Source organism: Callorhinus ursinus, unplaced genomic scaffold (genome assembly GCF_003265705.2).
Source record: "Callorhinus ursinus isolate GAN/ISIS: 27379988/994484 unplaced genomic scaffold, GSC_fseal_2.0 scaffold3, whole genome shotgun sequence".
NCBI lineage: Eukaryota > Metazoa > Chordata > Mammalia > Carnivora > Otariidae > Callorhinus > Callorhinus ursinus.
This window is the reverse complement of record NW_027397065.1, coordinates 81,377,835-81,403,896: the sequence shown is the minus strand read 5'-3', so window position 1 is coordinate 81,403,896 and position 26,062 is coordinate 81,377,835. Positions and strand designations below refer to the sequence as shown.

At 45.1% G+C, this 26,062-nt stretch overlaps 1 protein-coding gene across 1 annotated transcript in view; it reads right to left on the bottom strand.

The window, feature by feature from the left end:
• ANKH (ANKH inorganic pyrophosphate transport regulator) overlaps positions 1-26,062 on the bottom strand; it is a 130,069-nt gene that overhangs the window by 47,647 nt on the left and 56,360 nt on the right. The window contains exon 2 of the mRNA XM_025867456.2: positions 6,659-6,875. Coding sequence (XP_025723241.1) covers positions 6,659-6,875 — 217 coding nt within the window. The remainder of the gene's footprint in view (positions 1-6,658; positions 6,876-26,062) is intronic.

Sequence of the window (26,062 nt, the reverse complement as noted above, 5' to 3'; positions counted from 1 at the left end):
GTCACAGTTAATGCTCTGGGCTCTAACTGCCCAGTTCATTTATGGGTGTGTGGTGGGCACGTGCATGGGGTACGCGTGTGTGTTTTAACACAAAAATGGGATCATATCGTATATATATTCTTTTGTAAACCATGAACATCTTTCCATGATTTGCTTCCACACTTTAATGGTTGCAATGAATTCCCTTTTATAGGTTTACTCAGCATAAACTTACTCGGTCTCCTACTATTATGCATTTAGGATGCGTCCATTAGTTTGATATCATGAAAGGGTGCTTGATGGATCGTTTGGAAGCTGAATGTTTATACGGAGTGTTACTTATTTACTAAGAAAATTCCCAGATGTTAATATGCCTTTTCTTTTTTGGGGGGGAGGGGCAGAGAAAGAGGAAGAGAATCTCAAGCAGACTCCCTGCTGAGTGTGGAGCCCAACGTGGTGCTTAGTCTCACAGCCCTGAGATCATGACCTGAGCCAAAACCAAGAATTGGATGCTTAACCGACTGCGCCATCCAGGCGCACCTGTTAATATGCCCTTTCAATAAAATATGTTAAAGCTAGCTTTTCATGGCTTGCTATTCTTTTTGTTTCGTCTTTTGGGAGAAGCATGTGGGCATTGAACTGATATAGGCTGAATGAATTTGTAGCTGCAGAATAGATATAAAGGAAGAAAAAGAAAGGTCTTTCTAGTGTATTGGCTGGGCATTCCAACAGGTACTGTGAGCAAAGATGAAGTAAACGATTCAGGTATTTTTACCTCATTGACAGATGTGTAGACTAGATCAGAAAATAATAATCTTTGTGTTTTTCATAGTGTTTTACATGGTGCTTTAACAGCACTGTTCCTGCTCTTTTCATTTTTCTATAAATATGAATATTAATGCAGTGGACAACTGCAGAAGCTGCTTTGAAATCAGAAAGGAGACAGGACGCAGTAAGAGTCTCATTTTATGTGAATAATAAGACCCCTCCCTCCACTTCAAAGTTTGGGGGATGACTTGGAACCATATGAACTGATAAGAAGAAGAAAGTGATAATAAAGAAATAAGCCTCCACTCTTTTTCCGGATTAGTCTTGCATCACAGGAATTTTGAATTAAGTCAGGTCTTCGGGGTGATATCACAGATATTTAGATGCACAAACGGGGAATCCTAGATGGGGAAGTAAAGTGGTTTCAAGGGGCAGGGGGCTGGAATGGGTAAGACATCCTGAGAACAGGTGGGATGGGGGAGGCAAATGCAGGAGGAGAGGTCGAGGCTCTCCAAGGGGGGGCCGGGGGGAAAACCAAAAAGTGAGCTGCCAGGAGAGCAAACATGTCAGGGGTGGAGCATGGTGGGGCCAGCAGAGCCACTGAGGCAGCAAGAAGAGAAATCCAGGAGGGAGGGAAGGCGGCAGCTGTGATATCCACGTTTGGATCCGAAGGCACACGGATTAGATGAGACAAGCAGATTAGAGAAGGCTTGACCTGCCCCTGGAAGGCTCGGGGGGGGGGGGAGCCCTGCAGCCTGCCCTCCCCACCAGGACAGAAGTGCACTCAGACCTCAGACAGATGGAAACGCAAGGCCTGGATGAAGCTGTTCCTTAAGAGCATAAATGGTTTACTTGGGGTGCTGAAACCCGGAGGTTTTGTTATTGTTGCTGCTGATTATGTGTACATTCATTTCATTCAGTCGGGGACCGGTCACTGTGCCGGAACCTGCCAGGAGGCGACCCAGCCCCAGCCCAAAGACTGCCCTCGGCCCCCGACGGACAGAGGCTGGGGGTGGGTAAAGGCAGCCGAGCTGGCTGAGACGAGCAACGCAATGCCAGGAGTGAGAGCCGGGTGGCTAGGAATAGCTCATGGGCTGAGATTCCAGGGTAAAGGTTAGAGCCCACAGACAACGCCACGGACTGCGCTTGACGGGAAAGTGGGGAAGGCCGAGACCTAGAGGGGCCGTGAGACAGGATGAGCCGTGTCCCCACAGAATTCACATGTCGAGTCCTGCCCCCACGGACTGCAGAATGTGCCCTTATTCAGCGACAGGGTCACTGCAGATATAATTAGGTAAGGTGAGGTCACACTGGAGCAGCGTGGGCTCCCAATCCAATATAACTGGGGTCCTTCTAAAAAGGGGAAGTTTGGACACACAGGTGGACACACACAAGGAGAATGCCTCGTGGACGTGAAGGCAGAGATGGAGGTGATGCGTCCGCACACCCAGGAAGGCTCTAGGTTGCCAGCAAACCACAGAAGCTCGGGGAGAGTCCTGGGAGGAAAGCAACCCTAATGACCGCTTGATCCTCCAGCCTCCAGAACTGGGAGACCATACATTTCTGGGGTCTTAGCCTCCCAGGCTGGGATACATTGTTAGGACAACCCCAGCAAAGCCACACAGGTGGCTTCTGAGAACGGGAGAGAGAAGTCTTTTCCCGGGAGGCTCTGGGACCCATGAGTTGGAGCGGTTGAGAGCAGGGCATGCAGTTCGCTTGTGTGGTCCAGGGTGGGTGGGGGTGGCTAGAGATCAATATAAATCAGTTTCTCTACCTTCTGGAGATAGACCTCAATGTACCTACTGATTAGAATATTTCAATGAAAACATCAAAAATAGTGCCTCTCTGCAGGATAATGAAGATGGGCTGAAGATGCGCTGAAGGAGGGCTGGGTGGTGAGCTCAGGGGGCCAGGTTTTCTGACTCTGCCCCTCCCACACCCTTGCTTTTTTCAGCCTGCAGCTGGTCCTCGGCTCTTCCACCCTCCAGGTTCCAGGAGACTTTGGGACTGATGGGCCTGCAGCTGTTTTTTACCCAAACCCTCCCTCCTCCCCTCCTGTGCCCTTGAGCTGTTTCTGGCTGGAGCTGTTGGCTGGGGGTAATTGGTTGAAAGTGCTTTGCATAGAGTCCATAATTACCAGGCCGGCTGCCCTAACATTTATGGACCATCAATTTCTATAAACTGCCCTACCTCGATTGTTCTGAGACAGCTTATATTCCTTCCGAAGAGCAGAACATTAAAAAGAAAAATTAAACAAGGCTTCTGAACAAGACGTAAACAGATTTCATGACGTGGCCACAGCAGGGAGGACACAGGCTTGAACTTTTTATAGGTAGACAGCTTTTGACCCCACCCAAACAGGAAGAAACCAGAAGGGCCATTCAAATCCCTAGCTCTTCTGCCCTGGGCCCATCAGGGTGACGGACTCTTTCCAGAATCAGTGGTTCTCAGGCTTGTTCATCCAGTAGTGACTGGCGCTTGTTGCAAAATAGCCACAAAATATTAATATTAATCAAGACAAGTCTATATACCTATTTTCCCCTGGGAAGTGAGGAGAAAGCCTTCCTCCCACTCTAGTAACAGGATAATATGCGCATTTCCAAGAGGCGATTTGAGAACCCTTCTTCTCGTTCAAATTCCCAAGTTCCCAGACTTAAAAGTCTCACAAGTCTCACGGATTATGCTTCTCTGTTTACTGGGCTTCTCACAGAGGCAGGTAACCTGACCCCTGTGTTTCTAATGAATCATTTCCAAGTGTGTGTGCTTGTATGGCTGATATTTATTTAAGTCACTTCCACACATATGGTCGAACGGCTCATATGCGTCAGGCCCGTGCCAGCTGACCTGAAGTGGCTGGTTACCGGCATGGCGGCTGGGACACCGACATAGGACACCCCTCTAGAGGCTGCACTGTTGCAACATTTATCTGGAAGATACGGGTGTGGGAAGTACAATGCTGCCCAGGCCCTGGAGATATATCATAAACCCATGCATAGAGTAAGTACAGCGAATGTGAGATTTTTAACACAAGAACGTAAATTTGATCTCACTGGTGTTGAGTCTCAGTGGAGTGGGATTTGTAATAATTTACTGCATGACATCTTGCTTCTCTCTAGAGAATGTGCCTTATTCATACCTGAATTCCCAGGATCTAGCCCACCGTTTGCCACATAGTAGGTGTTCAATATATACTGACTGAACAAAAGGCATGAATCCATCGTCCCCCAAAGAAGTGATTGGGGTAGACTGATTGCAAGAGGTCCCCGATTCTTCTGTCCTCCTTTTATCCCTACTCTGCGATATGATTTCATAGTTCCTCTGGTGAAAAGCTGGAGTCTATTTCCCACCCCCTTGAACCTGGGCTGGCCTGGGATTTGTCTTGGCCAGTCGTGCACAGCAGCAGAGACGGTGGCCACTTCAATTCTTGGCCTCAAAAGGCCTGGTGGGCCTCTATCTTCCCACTCGGGGTATTGCCGTAGCTGTCCACACAAGCTCAGGCTGGTGGAAGAGAGCCCAGCTGTCCCAGCAGGGACATCTGGACGAGCCCACTGTTGGCTGACGGCCCCCCAGTGAGCCCACCAAGAGCCGCCTCTCGACTCTCAGCTGAGCACAGTCACTGAGTATGGAGGGGGGTTGGTTACGTGGTTACAATACATTTTGAGACTATGCTGAGACTGTCCGTGTCCAGCACCCTCGGTGGTTTCAATGATGTCAAGTTTTACCCCTTTACCCTTTTCAGGATGGGTCTATAATCCGTGAATAATGGAAAAGTTAGCCGACACGGGAAGACTGACGAATGGACCCACTCTAGAAGTTACTGGAGGAGCTTCGGGACTTGTTCTCCCGAGCTGTGCTGACTGCCCAGGCTGCTTTGGGACATGGAAGAGGCCTTACAGGTCACTGCTGAGAATCAACTGTGTAAACAAAGAAAACAGCCGCAGCAGTGGTTTCTCCATCTGTGTGAATTAGGCGGTCAGGCGCTACTAACTTCGTGCAGGTGAAATTAACTTGGACTCAAATTAACCAAATACACGGTCAGCAAGTTTTCCTCTCTTTCGTGGATTAATTAAGAGGGGAAAGTAGGAGAACACCTACTTCCTGACCACTGGCCTAAATTAAGGTTTGGTCGTGGCAAACCCCATGCCCTGCAATTTAAAAAAGTGGTGTCTCACAGATGCACCCATAACAACAGTAGTGGTCACAGTTTAGCTAAAATGAGACACTTATTGGTGGCTGCCCAACAAAGACCAGGAACCAAAAGCTGGAAATGCTCCCAAGGCTCCTGCAGTTTCGATATCGAGAGCCAGGCTCTGGTGCACACAGAGCAGACACGAACTTTGGGGTTGGTGGATTTTCTAGACTTCAAAGTCTGTCAGTCCAACAGAATTCCAAGAGTCTACTCAAAACAACTGCTACATCGATCTGGGACGTAGAACCGTTCTGATTCACACGTAAGATTTTATAATTCTCTTTTAAAAAGGAAAATTTTAGATTTAACTTGAAAAACGATGATTTTTTATCTTGATGACCACATGTTTCTTACGCCGGTTTCCATAACACAGGACACTCAGCTTTTCTTTTCCGTGATTACAGACGCCTAGTAATTAGCTATTAGTCCCAAAGCCTTATGCAACTATGACTAAAATAGGGAACGTTGGGCTTATTTAAGAAATCTAAATAAACTGGTAGCAAAAGGGAACTAATTTACACATTGTGACACAAATTATCTAGACCTACTCGTTTCACGTCTGGAATTTTCCCCAAGGCATATACCAGATCAAATCCAGCTGTAGGATGTTTCTTCAAAGCACATGCACAAGTTAGTATTCAGGGCCTGAGTTGAAGGAAGAAGAGCATCTCCTCTCAACCCCAGGCCCTGAAGCTCTGGGCCCAAGTTAAACGATCAATATCAACACTTTGGCTCAGAATCTGGCCCGTGAGTAGCATCTTCTTATGGTTTCACACTGTTCTCAGCACAAAAGTCTGTGCTACATTCAAGAGGAAAACCAAAAGTGTCTCGCCCCATTTACTTTTAGATTCACGGTCGTGCGAGTAACCGTTAGCTGCCATCTGGATACACCCTGAATGGTTTGGGTTAATTTTCTGACTCCTTTATTCACCACTGACATTCATGGAGCTCATGCAGCCGGTGCTGTTTTGAAGGTACACGATGGATTTATGAGGTGTTATTCATGGGTTTTATGCAACTGGGCTCAATAGATGTGCCACTCAATTTTTATGCCCGGAAAGCTGAGCTGTTTTAAAGCCAAGGAGCCCAGGCTCTTAGAGTTTTATCGCCACCCAGAAGGCAGCAGAAGCAGGACTGAGGCTCCAAAGCAAGTCCTTTTCCAAGGTCTTGGTGCCAATCTCTGCGGGTCAGTGTATGTATGATATAGCTTTCTTATTTTTTCATGGAAAGAATGTTATGCCACAGTATTTAGTCTCGTCTTTGAATAAAATAGCCTTGTGAGCCCCTAAAATAGGTTAATTTCAATACATAAAACCATCTGTTTTATTTATTTAACACATAAAACAACCATTTGTTCTCACTGCTGATAAGCATCAATCCTAAATAACCACCATTCTGTTTTTATTTTTAAGATTGAGTGTGTGTCATAATGCGTGTCTCTAGGAAGCCTGGGCCATGTGGTTGACCTTACTGAAATCACTTCCTCTCTGACACAGGGCTTGGGAGTCAAAGAATGAAAGCTAGGACTTCCCAGGGAAAACACATTTTCCTTTCTTGCGCGAGGAGCACAAACCCCATTCCTTTCATCCCTTGAAATTTTCATGATAAATGTTTTAATAATTACTGGAGAAATCACTTACTACAATAAATGCATTTCGAATGGCTGGAGAAGAACAAGAAACGACCCAAGCGAGCGCCTTGCGCGAGGGTCAGCAGCCTTACCTATCAGGGTGTGGAAGACAGCAGCAATGGCGCCGGCCACCACCATGCACAGGACAGCTTTGGTCCTGTCTCGCTTGCTGTTCACAAACACCAGGCCCACATTTTTAAAGTCACTCATGGGACCCGTGAAGAACTTCATTAGGGAGTACGCCAGCCCATAGCTGGCTAGCATTTCCACCGCATCCTCCTTGACAGCAGCAATACCCCGGTTCAAGGCCTGTGGGGGGAAAAAGACAACCCACAAACAGCATTAGAAATGTCGCTGCATCTCCAGGGACTCACACTTCCAAAATAAAAACTCAGCAGACAGGTTTCTATAGAAACGCTAGGCAGCTTATAGGGTAAAGCTCACTATAATTTGATAAAGGTTATTAGTTTTCATTTTCATCCATATTAGCTTCGGTTCGAAATATCTTCTTGTAGGGGAGATATCTGCCCGTTGGGGTTAAAATAATAGAGGAAAAACCCAACAAGCATTTTATGCTAATACCAGAAAATAATTCTAGGAAGTTTTGGTTAAAAGCTTCACCTGTTAAATTTTATTTGTGGGCTGAATTTATGTAAGGGCAACAGGCATTCTAGAAATGAGTCAGACACTTTGTACGGAGTGGGTGATGGCTTTTCTTTTTCTTTAAGGAAGGGGAATGTGTGCATGTGTGTGTGTGCACGTGTGATTGCGTGTGTGTGTGCACCCATAACCTGAAATACTATGTATGTGTTATGTAGGTACCCTTCATAGCATAGAGTAGATTCTATGCTATGAAGAAAGTATTGAAGGGGCGCCTGCGTGGCTCAGTCGTTAAGCGTCTGCCTTCGGCTCAGGTCATGATCCCAGGGTCCTGGGATCGAGCCCCATTGGCGGGAAGCCTGCTTCTCCCTCTCCCGCTCCCCCTGCTTGTGTTCCCTCTCTCGCTGTGTCGCTCTCTGTCAAATAAATAAAATCTTTAAAAAAAAAGTATCGAAGGAATATATTATATAATTGACGGAGGCTATTTACCCAATTCTTACTATATTTTAATTTGAAATGTATTCCTGAGCTCTGTGCAAACAAGTATGAAAAGAAAAATCTTTAAACCAAAAACACTGTTTTTGGATGATGCTTGCTCAAGAAGTTGTGATCACAGAATATTCTGATCTCTTTTTTTTTAGGGATGGAGTGGGGAGAGGCAGAGGGAGAGGGTGAGAGAGAGCATCTTAAGTGGTGCTCCAACTCACAACCCGGAGATCATGACCTGAGCTGAAATCAAGAGTCAGACGCTTACCCACTGAGCCACCCAGGTGCCCCAGAATATTCTGATCATTTTCACCATCCTCCACGAGGGACCCTGTGAGGTACCTAGGTGGCCTTGTCAGGATGGCATTTCCAAACTTACTTTCCTACTTGCTCGACAAATTACACCACAGATGGTGGGAATGGATGTCTAGGTGGAGAAAATTAAAAAAAAAAAAAAGTTGCTAGGACCTCACCTGTTCTTTAGGAACAGGAAACTGATTAAGGAGAATCGGCTTTCTATGCAGGCATAGACTTTTAGAAACAGATGTAGTGTAAGCACGAACAGTAAGTTTTGATTGCTCAGACAACTATTTCAAAGAGGCATCCACTTTCAAGAAAACTGTTGTGAATAAACCCATGGCCAGCCACAAGACTAGATAAAGAGCCAGGCTACCTTCCTCACCACTAAGGCTCCTTTGTTTTAGAGATCTTGGTTGATTTCATAATTGGCCATTTGGGCCACTTGTCTCTTCCCCGAGAGCTTTAAATTCCTGTTCTTATGTCTTAAATTCACCAATAAAGAGTAAGCCTGTGAAACTCTGGGTCCCCACCCTTGACTCCAATAAAAGCAGAATCCCAGGCCCGTGTGTGTGTGTGCGTGCTCCCCCACCACCCCCATCTCACTGGGGTAACCCAGGTGTGCTGTGCAATTTCTGGTTCTAGTAAGTCATAAACCTTTCTTTTTTCAAAGTTTCCTGATGGTTATTGCTGAAGGGCGTCCTGCAATCACAGTGAGATCCACAAGGGTCAGCCCAGTAGTAACACTGATTTTTGAAAGGGGGAGATGTCTGTGGAAGGCTCACTGGGGCCCATGTTAGGGCCCCAAAGCACAAAACAATAGACTTTATTTTTTAGAGCTGCAAAATGGAGAATGTACAAAGTTGCTATACTCCCTCTGCCCCAGCACACACGACTTTCCCCACTATCAATATCCCATGCCAGAGTGGTACATTTTTACAGTCAATGAGCCTACAATGATGCATCTTTATCACTCAAAGACCATAGTTTGCATCCTAGGGGTTTTGACAAATAAATAACGACAACGTATTCATCATTATATAATTGAACCCAAAGCACAGTTAGCAAAAAAAAAAAAAAAAAAAGTATAGGAAAATACCGATGTGTAAAATGGTTTTAGAAGAACCTAGAAGAAAAATACCTAATAGCTATAGGAGTTTAGTATCATTCTTCTGAGAAAGTTGGTGTTAGATAAGCTAGTTTTTGATAATTGTTTCCAATTATATGTCTAATCATCTTTTCCTTTTTTTCCAATAATACTTAAAAATTCCCATAAGAACCTTCTTATTACCCTTTGTGGAGCATGCCTGCCATGATGCCTTCCTTAGAAAAAATTTTCCTTCTAGCAAATACATCTAATCTCTTTGATCTGATCTGATCTAATACTTTAACACCCTAAAGCAAAATAAAAACCAAGAAGCTCCTTGATCATAAATCCTGGTTCAATAGGCACATCTAGTCAGAGTGTCCTGTCATGTGTCAAAATCTATCACTGGATAATCTTCCAAATTAATTTTTTTGGACCTTATGCAGTGGATGCTGTTGGCATCCCACCCAGACCCTTTACTGGGTGGGAGTTGGCCACAATGGCTCACAGCTGCCTCCTCCTCAGGAAAAATTGTCCCCAGCCACTTTGGGTTGGTTAAGCCACACCTGACCCCCAGGATGCACACAGCCAATGGCTGGCTGACACAGGGGTATAGAAGATCAGCTTCCCGCCTCAGTGACGGGGAGTACAATGCATACTCCAGAGGTCCCCGTGGGATCAGGTGGGAGCTAGTCTCCAGTGGAGACCACCTCCTCGCTTAACTTCTCCCCGCCACCCAACTCTCCCATCTCCCTGCATCAAATCACCTGCATAAGAATTCCCCAACACAGGCTCTGCTTCCAGAGACCCCAACTTAGGACAACTTCTAATGTTGCTCTCAGACATTGAGATCGGCGTATGGCTTGGTCTTTTTCCTCCTTGTCCTTCCCCAATATCTATGACTGCAAATTGTTTAGTTTTTCATTGCCAGAACATTTGTTGAAATTTAAGTGATCGATATTATTTAGCATAGGTTGAAAAAGCATACAGGAGGACACCTAATAATGCAGGATTAGACTATTTACATGTCTTGTTGACAAAACATTATTCTTGGCTAAAAAGACGTCTGCCTTGGCTGGGGCACCCACTTTCTATTTCCACCAACAGGTCCTTGATGGGAGTCCTAAAGGCAAGGCTGAGGCAAGTGAGGGGGGGGGAGGGGGGAGGGCGCGCAGAGAATGAGGCTCTGTCAGCAAGACTGAGCGTGAACACTCCACTTTGCTCAATAATTATGGTAATTTGAGGAAGCACGCAGGGTTTAGAGCCACGCAGACTTGACATGGATGTACCTCTATCACTTAACTGTTGAGTGGTGTTGGCCAAGGCACTCATTCTCGCTGAAATCACCGGGCTGATCTTAGGTTGGACGCAAGTAGAGTACAGGGAACCAGGGAGTGACTGGCCTGGAGGAGGCACTTAAAAAGCAAGGATTTGTGTCTATTTTGTTTACCACTCTTATACCGGCCACTTCACCACATCAAAAACACTCAAATATTTGTTGTTGTTGTTGTTGTTTTAAGATTTCATTTATTTATTTGTCAGAGAGAGACAGAGAGAGAGAGAGAGCACGAGCGGGGGGAGTAGGAGAGGGAGAGGGAGAAGCAGACCCCCCCCCCATCCCCGAGCAGGGAGCCCGATGCGGGACTCGATCCCAGGACCCTGGGATCATGACCTGAGCTGAAGGCAGATGCTTAACCGACTGAGTCACCCAGGCGTCCCTACACTCAAATATTTGTTGAATGAATGAAGTATTTTCTACTAGGAACTTCATGCCCATATTAATTTTTATCAATTTTAAAAATCGCATTTTGATTCTAAGATGTTATTACTTGTCAGATATACCACTGATTTAACGTTTTTAATGACCACAGTAAATGTACACTGTGGATGAAAAACATTCTAATTTCAAGAAACATTAAAAGGCAAGGAAAGAAGAGCTTTACAGTTGAGGGCATCTGCTATATTAATATTATTAGCCTTTTTAATACTCTCATTTATAGCAAGTATTTCCCTCAATTTGTCCACTTTATGATTTCCTGATTTTCTTTTGATCCCCCAAATAATAAGTTATATGTAGTCCATCAGTCATCTCGTGGAGTTTCTTCCCATACTTTTTTGAACTTGGCTGTTCCTACCCCATCCACAAGTAAGGTAATTTTCTTCTAGTTGATGGTTTCATTTGCACACTTAACTTTTAATCCTCCCGGAATTTATGCTGTGAGATATGGTTCAAAATTAATTTCCTAAAGAAATAATTTATTTCTTCAGAACCGATTTGAATAAACACCGACTGCCCATTATTTGTGATGCTTTCTTTCCAGTAATTCAACCTTCCAGATCCTTCTATCACCTGCTGTTTGCTTCATCTGTCTCAACTTACTTCCCTGTTCCTTTTCACAGCATGTTCATTACCTGACATTATATTGACTATTTACTTTTTATTTGTCTTACTATCTTCTCCATTTGAAGGTAAGCTCTAGGGCACACAGAACTTCGTCTGGTTCATGATACGTCCCTAGACGTGCAACGTGAGGGGATCACATACTGGTAACTGTGTGAAAGAATGAAGTACCATGTTCACAAGCAGTATAAACACTTACTGTGATAGGTACTGAAGAAATGGAATATGCCAACGAACCGGGACTCCTTGGAGGAGCTTATTCAGATGGACTAGATGAGGAAACCCCTCCAAGAATGTGACAACTGAGGTTACAGTGGAGCTGAGGCCCCAAGATCAAGAATGAGCTGGTTGGATGAAGAGCTGGCGGAGGGCCGAGGGCTACCGGAGGGCTTGGTAAGGCCAAGAAGGGGCCAGGAAGAGCGGTGGGGGGTGGGGGCATTAAGTGAGTTTGGAAAAGTAGGCAGTCTCTTCCTGAGCTGAAGAGACTGGGAGAGGGAGGAAGGTTTGGGGAGAAAAAGCAAGCGCTCCACCTGGCTGTCCCCATTGGGTCTGAGATGCCCCTTAGAATTCCAAATGGAGAAATCAGGTAAGATGGTTAGCCTGGTGAGTCTGGAGTCCAGGGGAGACGTCTGGGCGGTGGACATACATTTGGAGGCCATCAGCATATGGGTAGTATTTAAAGGCACGAGACTGAACGAGATAATCTAGGTAGGATGTAGATAGAAAGTGGTCCAAGAGTCAGCCCTGTAGCACTCTAGAAATGAATCTGAACCCATTCAGGAGGTGACAAGCTCTCTGGGTGATACAGTAACTATGCTGCAGTTCAGCACGAATTAGCTCGCTGGTACCGCTCTGGCCGTGGCATTCCCGAACACTGCTGCATCTCCAGCCAGAGCACTGTGGGTTCCAGGAAGGACAGCCAGGAGCCACGGCGGGGAAAGAGGACCAGCTACGGTCTTGAAGTTTAGCTAGAGTAGTGCCTGAGAGGTCTTTGGAATGAATTAGGCTTTGAGTCAGGATTCTGTCATAACGACAGAGGTTCACCCGCTATTTAAAGGCAAGCTCCTAAACGTTTGCGAACTTTCCACAGTAAAGGCACTTTAGATTAGAGTCAGGCATAAGGCATTGCAAATACAAAGGCGCCCATCAATCACAGCCCAGTCCTGGTCCCTGATGGCATGGCTCAGGGCCTTCCTCACACTTTAGATCAGTGTTCTCTATGCTGCGGATGCTCAGCAACATGGAACACTGGACTTAAAACTATATCTGGGTCCTGAAGGCATTCAGTGGGTTCTACCTGTCTTAGTTTCTCCCAGTGTCTGCAGGGCTCGTGGTGCTCCGTTGCCTGATTTTTTTCCTCCCAGAAAGTTATCAAAGCTACAGGATATTAAAAAGTAAAAAACAAAAACAAAGCAAAACAAAACAACCCGCAGGGAAATGGCTAACTAATCCCACATGTGATCTCCCTGATATGAAGAGTCTTACTTAGATCCTTAAACCCTAAAAGAGATGAAGTTGGGCTCTAGAGACCCGAAACATCTCCATATTGCAGATGGAGATTCTCAGGGCAAGAGTCACCAACTCACCCCGATCCTGCAGTCATTTCATGGCAATGTGACCACAAGCACTCCCTGCTGGCTGGGAGGACTGTGGTCTCCCCTGGGGAGCAGGTGCAGGAGGACTGGTGCACAGCCTGCCTCTCCCTACTGGGGAGATGTGAGGCCCTCTCTATTTCTCCCACTCTGTCTCTTGAAGCTTCATGCAACTTGTCTCTCTCTTGACTTCTCTTCGGCTCCTCCTGTCTGTCCTCCCTTATCGTGCCCCACATTTCAGGGTCACCACTTTAATTACACTCGTGTCAATAACCACAACTTATTGTGTGCAAATCTCTGACCTCAGATTCATCTAATTATTTACCTATTCCCCTCTTCTCTGTATTTACAGGCTTCTACTTGGGTTCTGAGAGGGGCCGGAACCAGGTCCACGGCACGGACAGCTGGCTGCCACCCGGCTAGCCTCCACCCTCCGCCTGGCTGTTCTCTGCCCTATCACCCTCCATCTTTCCCGTTCTCTTCTCTCTGCATCTCTGTCCTGCCGCGTTCCCTCTGACTCAGCAGATAACTTCACCTCTTGCTTCATCTGGAATATGGAATCCATGAGAATTGAAAGTTTTGGGGGTGCCTGGGTGGCTCAGTTGGTTAAATGTCCGACTCCTGATTTTGGCTCAGGTCATGATCTCAGGGTCCCGGGATGGAGCCCCATGTTGGGCTCTGCGCTCAGCACAGAAGTCTGCTTGTCTCTCTCCCTCTCCTCCTCCCCCCGCCCCCACTCATGCACTCTCTCTCTCAAATATACATATAAATTAAAATCTAAAAAAAGAAATAAAATTTCTTGTTGCTTCTCTCCCTAAAACAAACCTCAACAAAACACATCTGCTCAAGCCCTTCCTCACCACCTCTGTCCTGTTACAATGGAAAGGTCAGTCTGACCAGGGTGACTCTAGGGCTGTCGACCTGGGCTCTGCATTTATGTCCCTCTGACCTTGACAGGAGCCCCCAACCTCCTCTCTGGCTTGTCTGATCCTTGCTACATGACTGGTTCTTTCCCATCAACACTTACAGACACATAGGTGTCCTCCATCTTAAAAATAAACCTTCTCTTGACTCCTTGCTTCTTCTAGTTCCCGCCTGCTTTCTCGCCTTCTTTTCATAGATAACTTCTATAAAGCGTTGGTTTCTTTCATTATGTTCATGTTTCTTCTTCCCATGTACTCCTCAGCCTGTGGGAACAGCAGCTCCATGCGTGCAGGAACCTCACCTGTACCCCAGGTCAACCAGCAATGGTGGGCTGAACGCACCCACTGAGCCCTGGCTTCTGCCTTCCTCCCCCCGCCCCCCCATGCTCTCCCTGCGAAAGCAAACGGGCACTTTTCTGTTCTCACCTTTCCAACCCCTCAGCAGACCTGACCCTGCTGGCTACTCCCTCTTTGAAACGCTTTCCCCCTTGGCTTCAGTGGCATCAAGGTTTCCAGGTTTTATTCCTATCTCTCTCTCCTTCAGCTTTTCTCCTGGATGCTTTCTCTTTCGTGGGCTCGTAAATATTGGTGTTCCCAGGGCTCGGTCTGGGCCCTCTCCTGTTCTCACTCTCGCTCAGCGATCCCACCTTCTCCCACAAACCCCAGTTACCTTCTGTCTGCTCAGAGTTCTCTGATCCATCTCTCCGGGCTTCTTGGACTTCTCTTCAGCTCCAAACCCACACCCCTCCGCTGAATGTCCCACTGGCGCCTCACACACTACTCTTCCAAAACTAAGTTCCCCATCAACGGACTACGTGGGCTCCTGCGGCCCGCCTCGTCTGGGGCTCCAGCTTGAACGCACGTACCCAGTGTTCCCCCCCAGAGGTCCCCGGATGCCTTCTTTCCCTCACTCCCACAGATCTCTTGGTCCCATCCACACATCTTCCCCGGTCACTCTTACATCTGTCCAGTTCTCTCTGGCCTCGCTGCCGTGCCTTGGGTCAGGTCTCTGATGGTCTTCCTGTCCCTAAGCCATCCTCCGACCCTCCACATTGCGGTCAGATCGCAAAAATCCAAATTACTAAAAGTGCATGCAATGTGCTTTAGGGCTGCACGCCGTTCACAGACCATGATCTCCATAAACCATGCTCTAAGCATGTCTGGCACATGGTTAGTCAGCAGCCAATAAATATCTGGGCAATGAGTGAACAAGTACAAAAGCCATTCATGATCTGACCTTGCCTGACACTGCCTCTTGCACTGTGTGCTTTGTGAAGCCTAAACTGACTGCGGTTTTCTGGATATACCATCCTCTCTCTCACCTAAGGGTCCTTTGCTTAAGCTCTTTTTCTCTGCACAGATTCACCTCTACCCCGGTCCCACCCATGTATCTGGTCAATGCATCATCAGTTGACCATATTTTCTGGAAGCCGTCCCTGGAGCCTACCTCCTGCTCTGTGCTCTGCAGCCACTGCAAGGACCCAGGACCCCTTCACTGCACCCAACATGGTGTACTGTGCTCACCTGTTTACCTGACCCTGCATCTCACCAGACGACCTGAGGCAGGGATGGGTTTACTTCTGACCACTTCTCCCACATCTATTCAGCACACCTCATACGTCGTTGAAAATCAATCCATGAATAAACAAATGCGTTACTTGTACATACAGCTTGAGTATGGTCGTTCATCAACAAAACCCTCCAGCTGCAGGTCTGGGTTTCTGGGTAAACAAAGCTATTTTTGGTGGAACTTATGTATTTAAAATAAATATGCAAATTGATAGCAGGAGTGCTGTACATATTCTTGTCATTCTGGTATTTGCTCAAGAGATAGGCAAGGACTTCCGTTGTCACTTCTATTATGCCTCACTGGGCACCCGGGTAGGCATTGGACGAAGGTGGGCTGCTTAACTTCAGACCCACAGACAGAAAGAGAAAGCGACACTGGGCCACATGATTAGCCTCTTAAGTGTAAAGCTTAAGCAAAGATTTTTTTTCTGGCTCCCTTTTGTCCCATCCTGTGGAGGTCAACTGGGATGGAGGACAGACCTCCATAGCGTCAAATCCTGTAACAGAAGTTGGCTGCCATGGTAAGGAAATCAGAAGGCAAAGGAGAAAAGACCCTTCTTTGCCCTCACCCCGGAGAAGCGGAGAACCCTGCCGAGGCGTGGGTGTGCCACTGACACATAACCCAGGTAGTCATCTCCAGATTGTAAAAGGTGGGTGCTTGCAGGGGCAACAAGGCATCGAGAGAGAAGGCCACACGGTTCAAGAAGTGCCAAGGGCAGTCAGAACCTGACCTGGTAACTGACGCTCATGGAGAATTGGTAAAAACACGATCATGTTGCTCATAAAGAAATAGCTTTTCAAATTCTTCCACAAAAAGGTGTTGAGTTGGAAACTGGTATTATTCCCTAAAATAGCAAGAGATTAGATTCAGCATATGAAATGCTGAAATTCCTACTTTTTTTTTTTTTTTTTTTTTTTACTTTTAGTAAAATGAATACTTCCTTCAGTGCCTCATCCTGGATTAGAAAAACGAATGGGACACTGGGTTCAGTAATAATTCTGTCTTGCTAGACTAATCTTTTTGATAAAAGACTATTCCCCTGTCTACAGCTTCACTGATCCTGTAACACTTTTTATGACCTGAAGCAAATGTTACTTTAAAAATCTCTCTCAAACCCAGGGTTCTCAGAACATTTCAGTTTGTAAAAGTGTGGAGAATTCAGAAGTATATGTGTAGGCAAAGCTACCTGTGGGGAAGAGCTTCTTTCAATGTCATGGATGATCAGCACCCTTGGATTTCAATCCTCTCAATGAGTCTAGGTTTCTGGAATTTTCCACTGTTATTGTTCTTTTCGTCTGTATTTTAAAAAGTGGTTTGGGTTAAATTAGATCATTTGTCTTCCCAGTAATTTTCCAGCCATGTTTTATTTTCTCAAGGATCTATACTGCTCTAAATGAGACACCCTCGCTCTGTTTAGCTGGCACTCCAGCCAAGAACTCGACACCCACACACGAGGTTGTGGTTTAAAGGGGGCAGCAATAAAATGAAGCCTGGTCTGGCCTCGTTAGCAGTCAAAGTCATTGCTCTGTGCGGTGCCATCCATATTTAGTGCTTCCTGAAAACACAGAGACAACGCGTGGCAAGGCCAAAATATGACACTGGCTTTTTCTGTCACTTCCCACACCTGCAGAAGAGTTTCCATAAAGACTAGAGACAAACTACCAAACAGGTACCAAGTATGGCTAACTCAGTTTCCTCCTGTTGCTTTCTTCAGTATCTCAGGGGAAATAAAAGAACATTTACTTTTTGACCTCTTAAATGGAAGTAAATTAGTTCATTAAAAGATATACGTTAGTGTTATAGGACCCTCTTCAAATCATCTTGATCCTCCATTTAAACATGAAGCTTCTTCATCACGTGGCTTAACTTAACTTGGATTCAAGATGGTGGGAGGCTCGACGGGGAAGAAATGTTACTACGGATTTCTAGTGCACTTTAAAAAATCAAAGCTTCGTGTGCCATTTAACTACTTATGCCCCAACTTGACCTCACATCTTTACTACTAGTGACATTCCCAAATTTCCTACACGTTTTTATACTTATAAAGTTTTATGGTCTCCAAATGGTGGTATTTCTCAATTAATATCTCCAGATTGTATCCATTCCACTTCAGACCTGAGTTTAAAATACTTTTATATTACAAAACCCCCACAACAACTCCATGAACAACAGGCTGGAATAGAAGATGAACTCTGGGGTCTGGAAAGTGTTTTTGCTAGCCGTCCATACTTTCTGTCCGCCCACATACACATACTTATCGACCCTGCTCACATGCCGAGATGCTTACTCTCTCCCTGCTGGCACACACCCCCTCTTCCTGCTTGGTGACAGACTGTTCCCTCGATTGTTCTAGCATACCTTACAATTGTCTGCTGACCTCTGGGCAACTCAGAAGTTCCATTCCTTTTTCTGACTCAGCTGCAACATTCAGAAGCATCATCCATTCGTTGCCTTCCATTCCAGTCCAGTTTTAAATGCATTTATACTAACAGAATGAAATGGGAGTGCCTATTTGCATTTAGACCTTATAAAACCCAATGAACACAATAATGATGATAATGATGATGAACTACCCTAGCAGCTAAATTGACTGAGTGTTTGCTTTGTGGCAGATGCTATTCTAAGATCATTACTTCTCCCCATCACTCTGTGAGAGAGGTACTATTATTTTCCAGCTTACTGGTGAGGAAACTGGTATGTGGAGAGGCTCAGTCACTTGTCCAGGGTGACACAGAACTGGGAGAAGAATCCAGACAGCTTCACCTCGGGCTGTGATCCTAACCATCACTCTGTCATACCAGCACCAACCCTCCTTTCCAAGTCTTTCACTTGGAATTAGAGACTGCAGTTGGTACCAACTGCTTACTTGAAACAGGACTAGCTGGTCAGATCAAAGAGAACTTTTGGATAAAGACTATTCTTATGAAAAATTCCAAAGATCCTGAGGTAAAGATTAATTTTTCAACAGTAACGTGTAGCAAAGTCTACAAGTGTACACGCGGAGGATGAAGAGAGTGAGGCTGACGTCACCATATTTATCTGGGTCACACCAAGGAAATGAGGATAAAGGAAATGGGGCCGCGTATGCCCCGCAAGAGGCACTCCACAGCATGGCCGAGAGGACAGAGGACACCTGTAAGCACAGCACCACCAGCTCAGGCGCCATCTCCGTCTTCCCCGGAGTGGTAGAAATGCCAAGAGGCTCTCAGTGGTGGCCTTCCAAAGACATGGACAAGGATGTTTATGGCTTCTTTTATACATAAGATAATGCATCATCCCAGCATCTTTGACCTGTTCAAGGTTTCACTCTTCTCTCAGCTGTGGGATTAATATATTTCTGCACGAGGTTCAGTAATGACTCACGGCTGGTATTTATAGAGTGGCATATGCCAAGTTTTGTGAAAGATTTCTAAGGTTCTGGGCTTTTGATCTGATTGTTTTTAGGAGGTGAGTGAGACAGTAAAAACTGGTCATTGGCACTGGGTGTTCCATGCAACTGATGAATCACTAAACTCTACTCCTGAAACTAATAATACACTATATGTCAATTACACTAGATTTAAATAAAAAAAGTTGGTCATTAAACACTTTCTTAATGCATCTAGCCCATGCATCTAGCCCATGCATGTTCTATGCCAGCGCCTACACACACACGTGCACATGCACTCACACTGAGAAAGGAATCCCAACGAAATAGGTAATATTTAATTGTGATGAAGCGGTCCTCTGTGTTTGCTTTCTGTGTGCAAGCAGGTTTGCTATGACCTCCCCACGCTCCCACTACTATTGGTTTAAATGATTGGCCTGATCTACGGTCTTTTATGTGAAGTAATATCGTCTCACTGAGTAAACTGTTTAGAATACAGTACAAAAGAGGACAAAGGGTATCGCTGTAGCAGAAGCAAATCAAGAAAGAGTCATATGGCATCATCAATGGTAGCAGGGCTCAAAGAATTACATACTACCCTGAATTCATTTTGCCTTTACAACTATAACCATGCTTTATGCTCAATATTTTCCACCTAATACGATAAAGTAATAAGCTATAGAATAATGTGGATAAAATTACAGTGTTTTGAAAATTTCTAAACTAAACAAATACATTTTTATAACTCACTACTTCATACAACTAATGCATGAGAGAGTAAATGCACATATTGAGCTTCATTCTAAAAATCCAGATTCACTATAATTCAGGTTTTGTATCTTTGGAAATCAGAGTAGCCCGAGGGGTTGTCTTCTTAGCCCTTTCACCTACATGGATGAGGAGGACAGTGGGGACCCAGTGAAAGGAGACATCTGTGCCCTTCTCCACTGTGGCCTTCAGGGCCTGGAAGGATGTTGCAGCCACAGACGGCGTATCTGTTGATTCATTCGGGCACCATTTATGGATCACACGAAGAACAGTCTCTTACGTACGTAGTAGGTCAGTCTTGAACGTGCCTTCACGCATTCTCTTATTGGTTTTATTTCACAATTGCTTTTTTTTTTTTTAAGATTCTATTTATTTGAGAGCAAGCAAGCACGAGCAGGGGGAGGGGCAGAGGAAGAAGCCGACTCCCCACGGAGCAGGAAGCCTGACTCCGGGATCATGACCTGAGAGCCTAAGGTAGACGTTTAACTGACTGAGCCCCCCAGGCGCCCTGCACAATTGGTTTTATCTAACAACGCTGCGGGGTCCGTACTGAAAATTCCCACTGTGTAGACAAGGAGACAGAGGCTCAAAGAGATTCCACGACTTGCTCGAGGTTCATGGTTGGTATGCCGTGCAGCCCAAAGGAGAAGCCTTTGGCACCACTAGCCGGCGTGCTCACTTCAACGCTAGACTGAAGATGGTGGCGGGGTAGGGGGTAGGACACGTCTCCACCATCAGCAAAGCAGGGAAGGAGTGTGGATGGCCTTGCACAGAAATGTGTCATTACCTGACCAGAGAGTTAAGTACTGACAATAACTACTACTGAAGGAAACCATTATTTTTATGTAATGGCTATTTGGTTTGGGGAATTGGGGAGCACTTCTATAAAAGGTGTGTGAGGTTGAGTTACAACTTCCTTGAGGCTTTTCTCTTGGAAGCAGTAAAGAGCAGGCTCCTGGCATCGAGCGATGCTGCTGTAGGTGGCAGAGCACAGGCCTGCTCTTCCTCTACCCTGCAGTCTGGGCAAAGAAGCTGACAGGACACGCAGCTCCAGAAGCTTCCACGGAGATTCCCCGTCAGTGCCCAGGAAAGGCATCTGTTAAAGCAGTGTGGCTCCCCGTCAAGGCCCTGATGATTCCGAAGGGAAAGATCTGTGAGTAATTCTGGGAGCACCTGACTCTAGAGAGGTCTATGGGGTCATACCCTGCGCTCTGTCTGTGGCTCCAGGGTAAGGCATCTTCCACATGTGGTGGGCAGCTCACAGACAAAGAAAAGCTAACGGAGCATACACACATGATGTTCTCCCACAGCAGGAGTCAGGGAAATAAAAACAGAAACAACAAGACTACCAACAGATTTAAACAATTTAAGTGACTGATAAAATCCAGGGCTGATGAAGATGTGGCCCAAGGGGAAATCTCATGGAGTCCACCGCTATAATCTTGTGGCAAAGGAATATGTCAAGAGGGATTAAAATTAAAAATATACCAACGCCTTGATCCAGCAATCCCTTTACAGAAAGCTATCCAGGGGCGCCTGGGTGGCTCAGTCGGTGAAGCTTCTGCCTTCGGCTCCGGTCATGACCCCGGTCCTGGGATCGAGCCCAGAGTCGTCCGGCTCCCTGCTCAGCAGGGAGTCTGCTTCTCCTCCTCCCTCTGCCCCTTCCCCTGCTTGTGCTCATGCTCTCTCTCTCTCAAATAGAATCTTAAAAAAAAAAAAAAGGAAGCGATCCAAACAAAATAAAAGTACTAGTACGTAATGCCATGCACACAAAGGTGTTCATTAAAGCATCCTTTGTAATGACTGGCAAGTGACAAATATGCTTGTCCACCAGTATAGGAAAGGCCAAATAACTGTGGTGCATGCACGCACGGGAATGTCGCCCAGGAATCATAAAGCATGAAGTGGAACTCAATGTACTGAACTAGAAAGAAGTCCACATACAGTGGTAAGTACAAGTAGATTGCACTTAAGCAATATGTTTAATACTTACACTTTTTACTTAAACTTATAAGTATACTTATACTTAAAACTTATACTTTTTTTACTCCATTAGAAAAAATAAAAAAGAAAGACCCTCAAAAATGTGCAAAGATATTTGTACGAGCAGAGAGAAGGCAGGTGAGTGACAGACACCAAACTGTCAATACTGGTTATTTTAGAAGAGGTTAAGGTTAAGTAGGGCAGGAAGGGGAAAAGTGTTAACTTGACACACACATCTGTATTGTTCTACTTACGACAAAGAGCATATGTTAGTTTTACCATGTGAAATGAAAAAAAAAAAGCAACTTCATCAACGCACACAAAATTAATAACATGCCAGCTTCCTAGGGTGCAAAGCTGCCCGCCACCCTACGAAGCAAATGTTGGTATGTTTTTGTCCTGTTCTTTGTGATCACTTGTGTTGACACCTCCTAGAAGAAATCCCCTTGTTAATTTTGCTTGAAAATGCCATGATTTACGATTTTTTTTTTTTTTTTTTTTTACTATAGCTTTAAACACAAGACTGAATCCCAGAGGCTGTGTGCTGGCCAAAAGACACTTGCCTGTCTCCAAAATCTAGACCTTCGAGCATGAGAAAAGAGGAATCTTCTGTTGAACTCACCCTCCTGCTGTTGCTTAAGCCCTCCCTGACCTACTTCGTTTTTTGACTTTAGCACCTAAATCGTGATTTGTTTAAGAACAGGTAAAACAACAATTATGACCCAGTGCCACTAGAGCAAAAGGCATTTAACCCAGGCTGCAGAGTCAGACTAAGAAAAAGGCTTCTTGGAGTCCTATAAACTCCAGGCTATCAGTGCTCTGCTGGGAAGAGCCCAACCTGAATGTCCTCACCGTGCTCTCTCTTAATCCCCGTCGAAACACCATCTCTGCCTCCTAACCTTCTGCCCATCCTCGGCGACCCAGGACTTTCTTCCTCCGGAACCCTCTGTAACCAGCCTCAGCCACACAATGGCTCCTGGCACAGGCTTATCTTCACCGTCTACTTATTCACAAAACTATTTCATTCATTCATTCAAATATATTCAGTGAGTTGGGTATATTTGCCCAGCACTATGCTCTTTACTGCTCAATGTACATGACCCGGCAGGCAAACAGACCGTGAAGCATTTATGGTCACCATGTCCTGCACACTGACCAGGAAAGAGCAGGCTGCCAGGCAACCACACCACACTCACTAGAGGTATCTGAATCTGTCAATATCCCTCAAAAACCTTAGATTTGGTAGATGAATAGTTTACTCACTCACTGTAGTAAGGATTAGGGCACTTTTAAAAAAAGATTTTATTTGAGAGCGAGAGAGCGCGCAAGCAGGGGGAGCGGCAGGAAGAGGGAGAAGCAGGCTTCCCGCGGAGCAGGGAGCTCGATGCAGGGCTCAGTCCCAGGACCCTGGGATCATGACCTGAGCCGAAGGCAAACGCTTAACGACTAAGCCACCCAGGCGCCCCTGGATTAGATTAGGGCACTTACTCTATGACAAGGAGGAGGACAGACTCCAAGAGCTAAAGATGAACAAAGTGGTTGAGGAGGAAGACAGTACAAAGGCTGTAAGAGAGAGACGCAGAAGGACTATGACTGGAAGAGGTGTGAAGACCTCAATACCTCAGTGCAGCTGTCTGAGTCCTACAGAGGGAGAAAGGACCCCCAATTGATCAAAATGAGCCAAAAAGGGGACTTTAGAACAAAGGTGTTTTGGAATGTGCCATAAACAGCTGTGTAAAAAGAAATAAAAAGACGTAGCTTGGACTCTGGGTGTAACTCCATCAACCTCACTGGCATCATACATAATGGCATTTCTGTAAGAATTTAAGAATTGTTCCAACGTCAATGTTAGAATTGTTTTACCACTCTTGAGCTTCATCATGGCTTAAATGCATTTTTAAAAAAGCAAATTTAATATTTTCACAACACATTAAACCTCTAGGTAAACCACTCTCAACTTATGTGGTGCTTCCACAGTGGCAGTGATGAAAAAAACCAAGCCCCTTTTCTAGAAATTTTTTGAGCTGTTCAGTATTTGGGCTTGATCACCTCTCCTTAAGGCTAAGGAATAAACCAAAGTAAATATTTTTTCCTATTTTACTGAGAGCACAAGGGCCTCTCTCAAGGTGATTTGTCAGGTTTCTAAATGGCAAAGTACGGATTTTAAAAATTGTGCTTCCAGGATAAAAACAATGGCTTTGAATAGTCATAGATTTGCTCATTGTGGAAAATTAATTACTCTGTCCATATATTTTAATCTGTTTTAAAGTAAGCTTTATGATGCCTTTCGATTGCTCCATATAGAATATGAGGTTTCTTCCACAAGTTAAAATGTACTAAGATTTTCCCCGTTGGTCTTTCTAAAAGACCATTTCCACAGAAGAGGAAAAGTGTTTCTTAAAATTACTTTCTTTTATGTGAAGATGAGCATACATTACATAGATAAAGTATGACATAAACTATGATATCACCTAATTTCTAATCCTCACAAACACAAATGGGACTTACGACTAATCCCCCATGACTACTACATGTTTTCTTGGCTGATGCAAAAATTGAAGAATTAAGAGAAAAACACTGATCAGGGAAAAACAGGAAGTCCCAACTTTGCAAAACACTCAATCCACCTTCTATGCAAACCACAAAGAGATTAGACAAACTAAGTATTTGTTGACATTGGCTGCAAATCTGGAAAAGGAATAGAGCCTTAAAATATATCTGGAATGAGACTCGAATCCTGTTTCACTGGTTCTTTTCTTTTCCTTTCTTTTCGTATATTTTAAAGGAACTGTTAGGTAGAAGTTCAAAATTATTTTCATATTCATCCCTGAATAGATCAGCAGAGTCATATGAAACTCCAGCTGTGGGTACAGGGGTCTGGGCTCTTGTGAAAGCTGGGGAGACTGAGGCTCATAGGGAAAAATGATTTACCTGAGCTCATGAAGCTACCCGTTGCCACACTGAGACTCTGGTCTCTCAATCCAGCAGAATCCTCTGGAAAGCATGTGGACCATCCCTTCAGATCTGAGTTAATGCCATGTTATCTTGGGCACATGACTTCACCTCTCTGAGATTTAGTGTCTTTAGTAAAATAGGAATGCTCACCCAAATCTGTCTCTTGCAGGTCAGATTTTAGGGATTAACTGAGCTCATGTGTGTGGAAGGACCTGGCATCAAAGGAGGCAAATCACCAACCCTCTTTTCTTCCCTGAAATAAGAGCATTGCTGAAACAGTGGTTTGGAAGTCTGCCCTGACTTAAGCCAGAGGACCTGGCCCATCGGGGTCCTCCAAGGCCTCCATGGGACCTCAGGATGCAGTGTTGGCTCAGGACAGACTAAAATGGGTCCTAAAGACCTGTGGCAGGTCTAAATATCTTCTGGAATTTACTTGATTTTTGGAATAGCCACAGCCTGTGGATAAGATTCAGGCCAACGATCACTTCCGTGATCCACTGGGTCACACCCACAGGGCCCCTCCGTATGGTCTGGTGGGGTTGGTGGAGGACCTCAACTCTGGATGGGTAGGTGAGCTCAGTCTTCTAGAAGCGACGGTGCTGACTCAGACTGCCTGAGATCTCATGACTCTCCAGTTGGTGGGGAGCAGACGGGCAGCAGGAAGAGGAATCGTGGTAGTTGCTTTGTGATCTTCACGAATTGCAAAGATACAGACTCGGTGAAGTAGTTCCCTAAAGTGCCTTGTGCTACCTAGCCAGGTTCCCCCGGCTTTCACAACCCCTTTCTGCCTCTCAATTTCTTTCTTTCTTTCTTTTTTTAAAGATTTATTTATTTATTTATGTATTTATGTATTTATTTATGTATTTATGTATGTATGTATTTATTTATTTATTTTTGCCATTCTAACTGGTGTAAGGTGGTATCTCAGTGTGGTTTTGATTTGAATTTCCCTGATGGCTAATGACGAACATTTTTTCATGTGTCTGTTAGCCATTTGTATGTTTTCTTTGAAGAAGTATCTGTTCATGTCTTCTGCCCATTTTTTGACTTGATTATTTGTTTTTTGGGTGTTGAGCTTGAGAAGTTCTTTATAGATCATAGATACCAGCCCTTTATCTGTAGTGTCATTTGCAAATAACTTCTCCCATTCTGTAGGTTGCTTCTTTGTTTTGTTGACTGTTTCCTTTGCTGTGCAGAAGGTTTTTATCTTGATGAAGTCCCAAAAGTTCATTTTTGCTTTTGCTTCACTAGCCTTTGGAGATGTATCTTGAAAGAAGTTGCTGTGGCCGATGTCAAAGAGGTTACTGCCTATGTTCTCCTCTAGGATTTTGATGGATTCCTGTCTCACATTGAGGTCTTTCACCCATTTTGAGTTTATCTTAGAGCCAAGATACCCTTCAACAGATGAATGGATAAAGAAGATGTGGTCCATATATACAATGGAATATTACTCAGCCATCAGAAAGG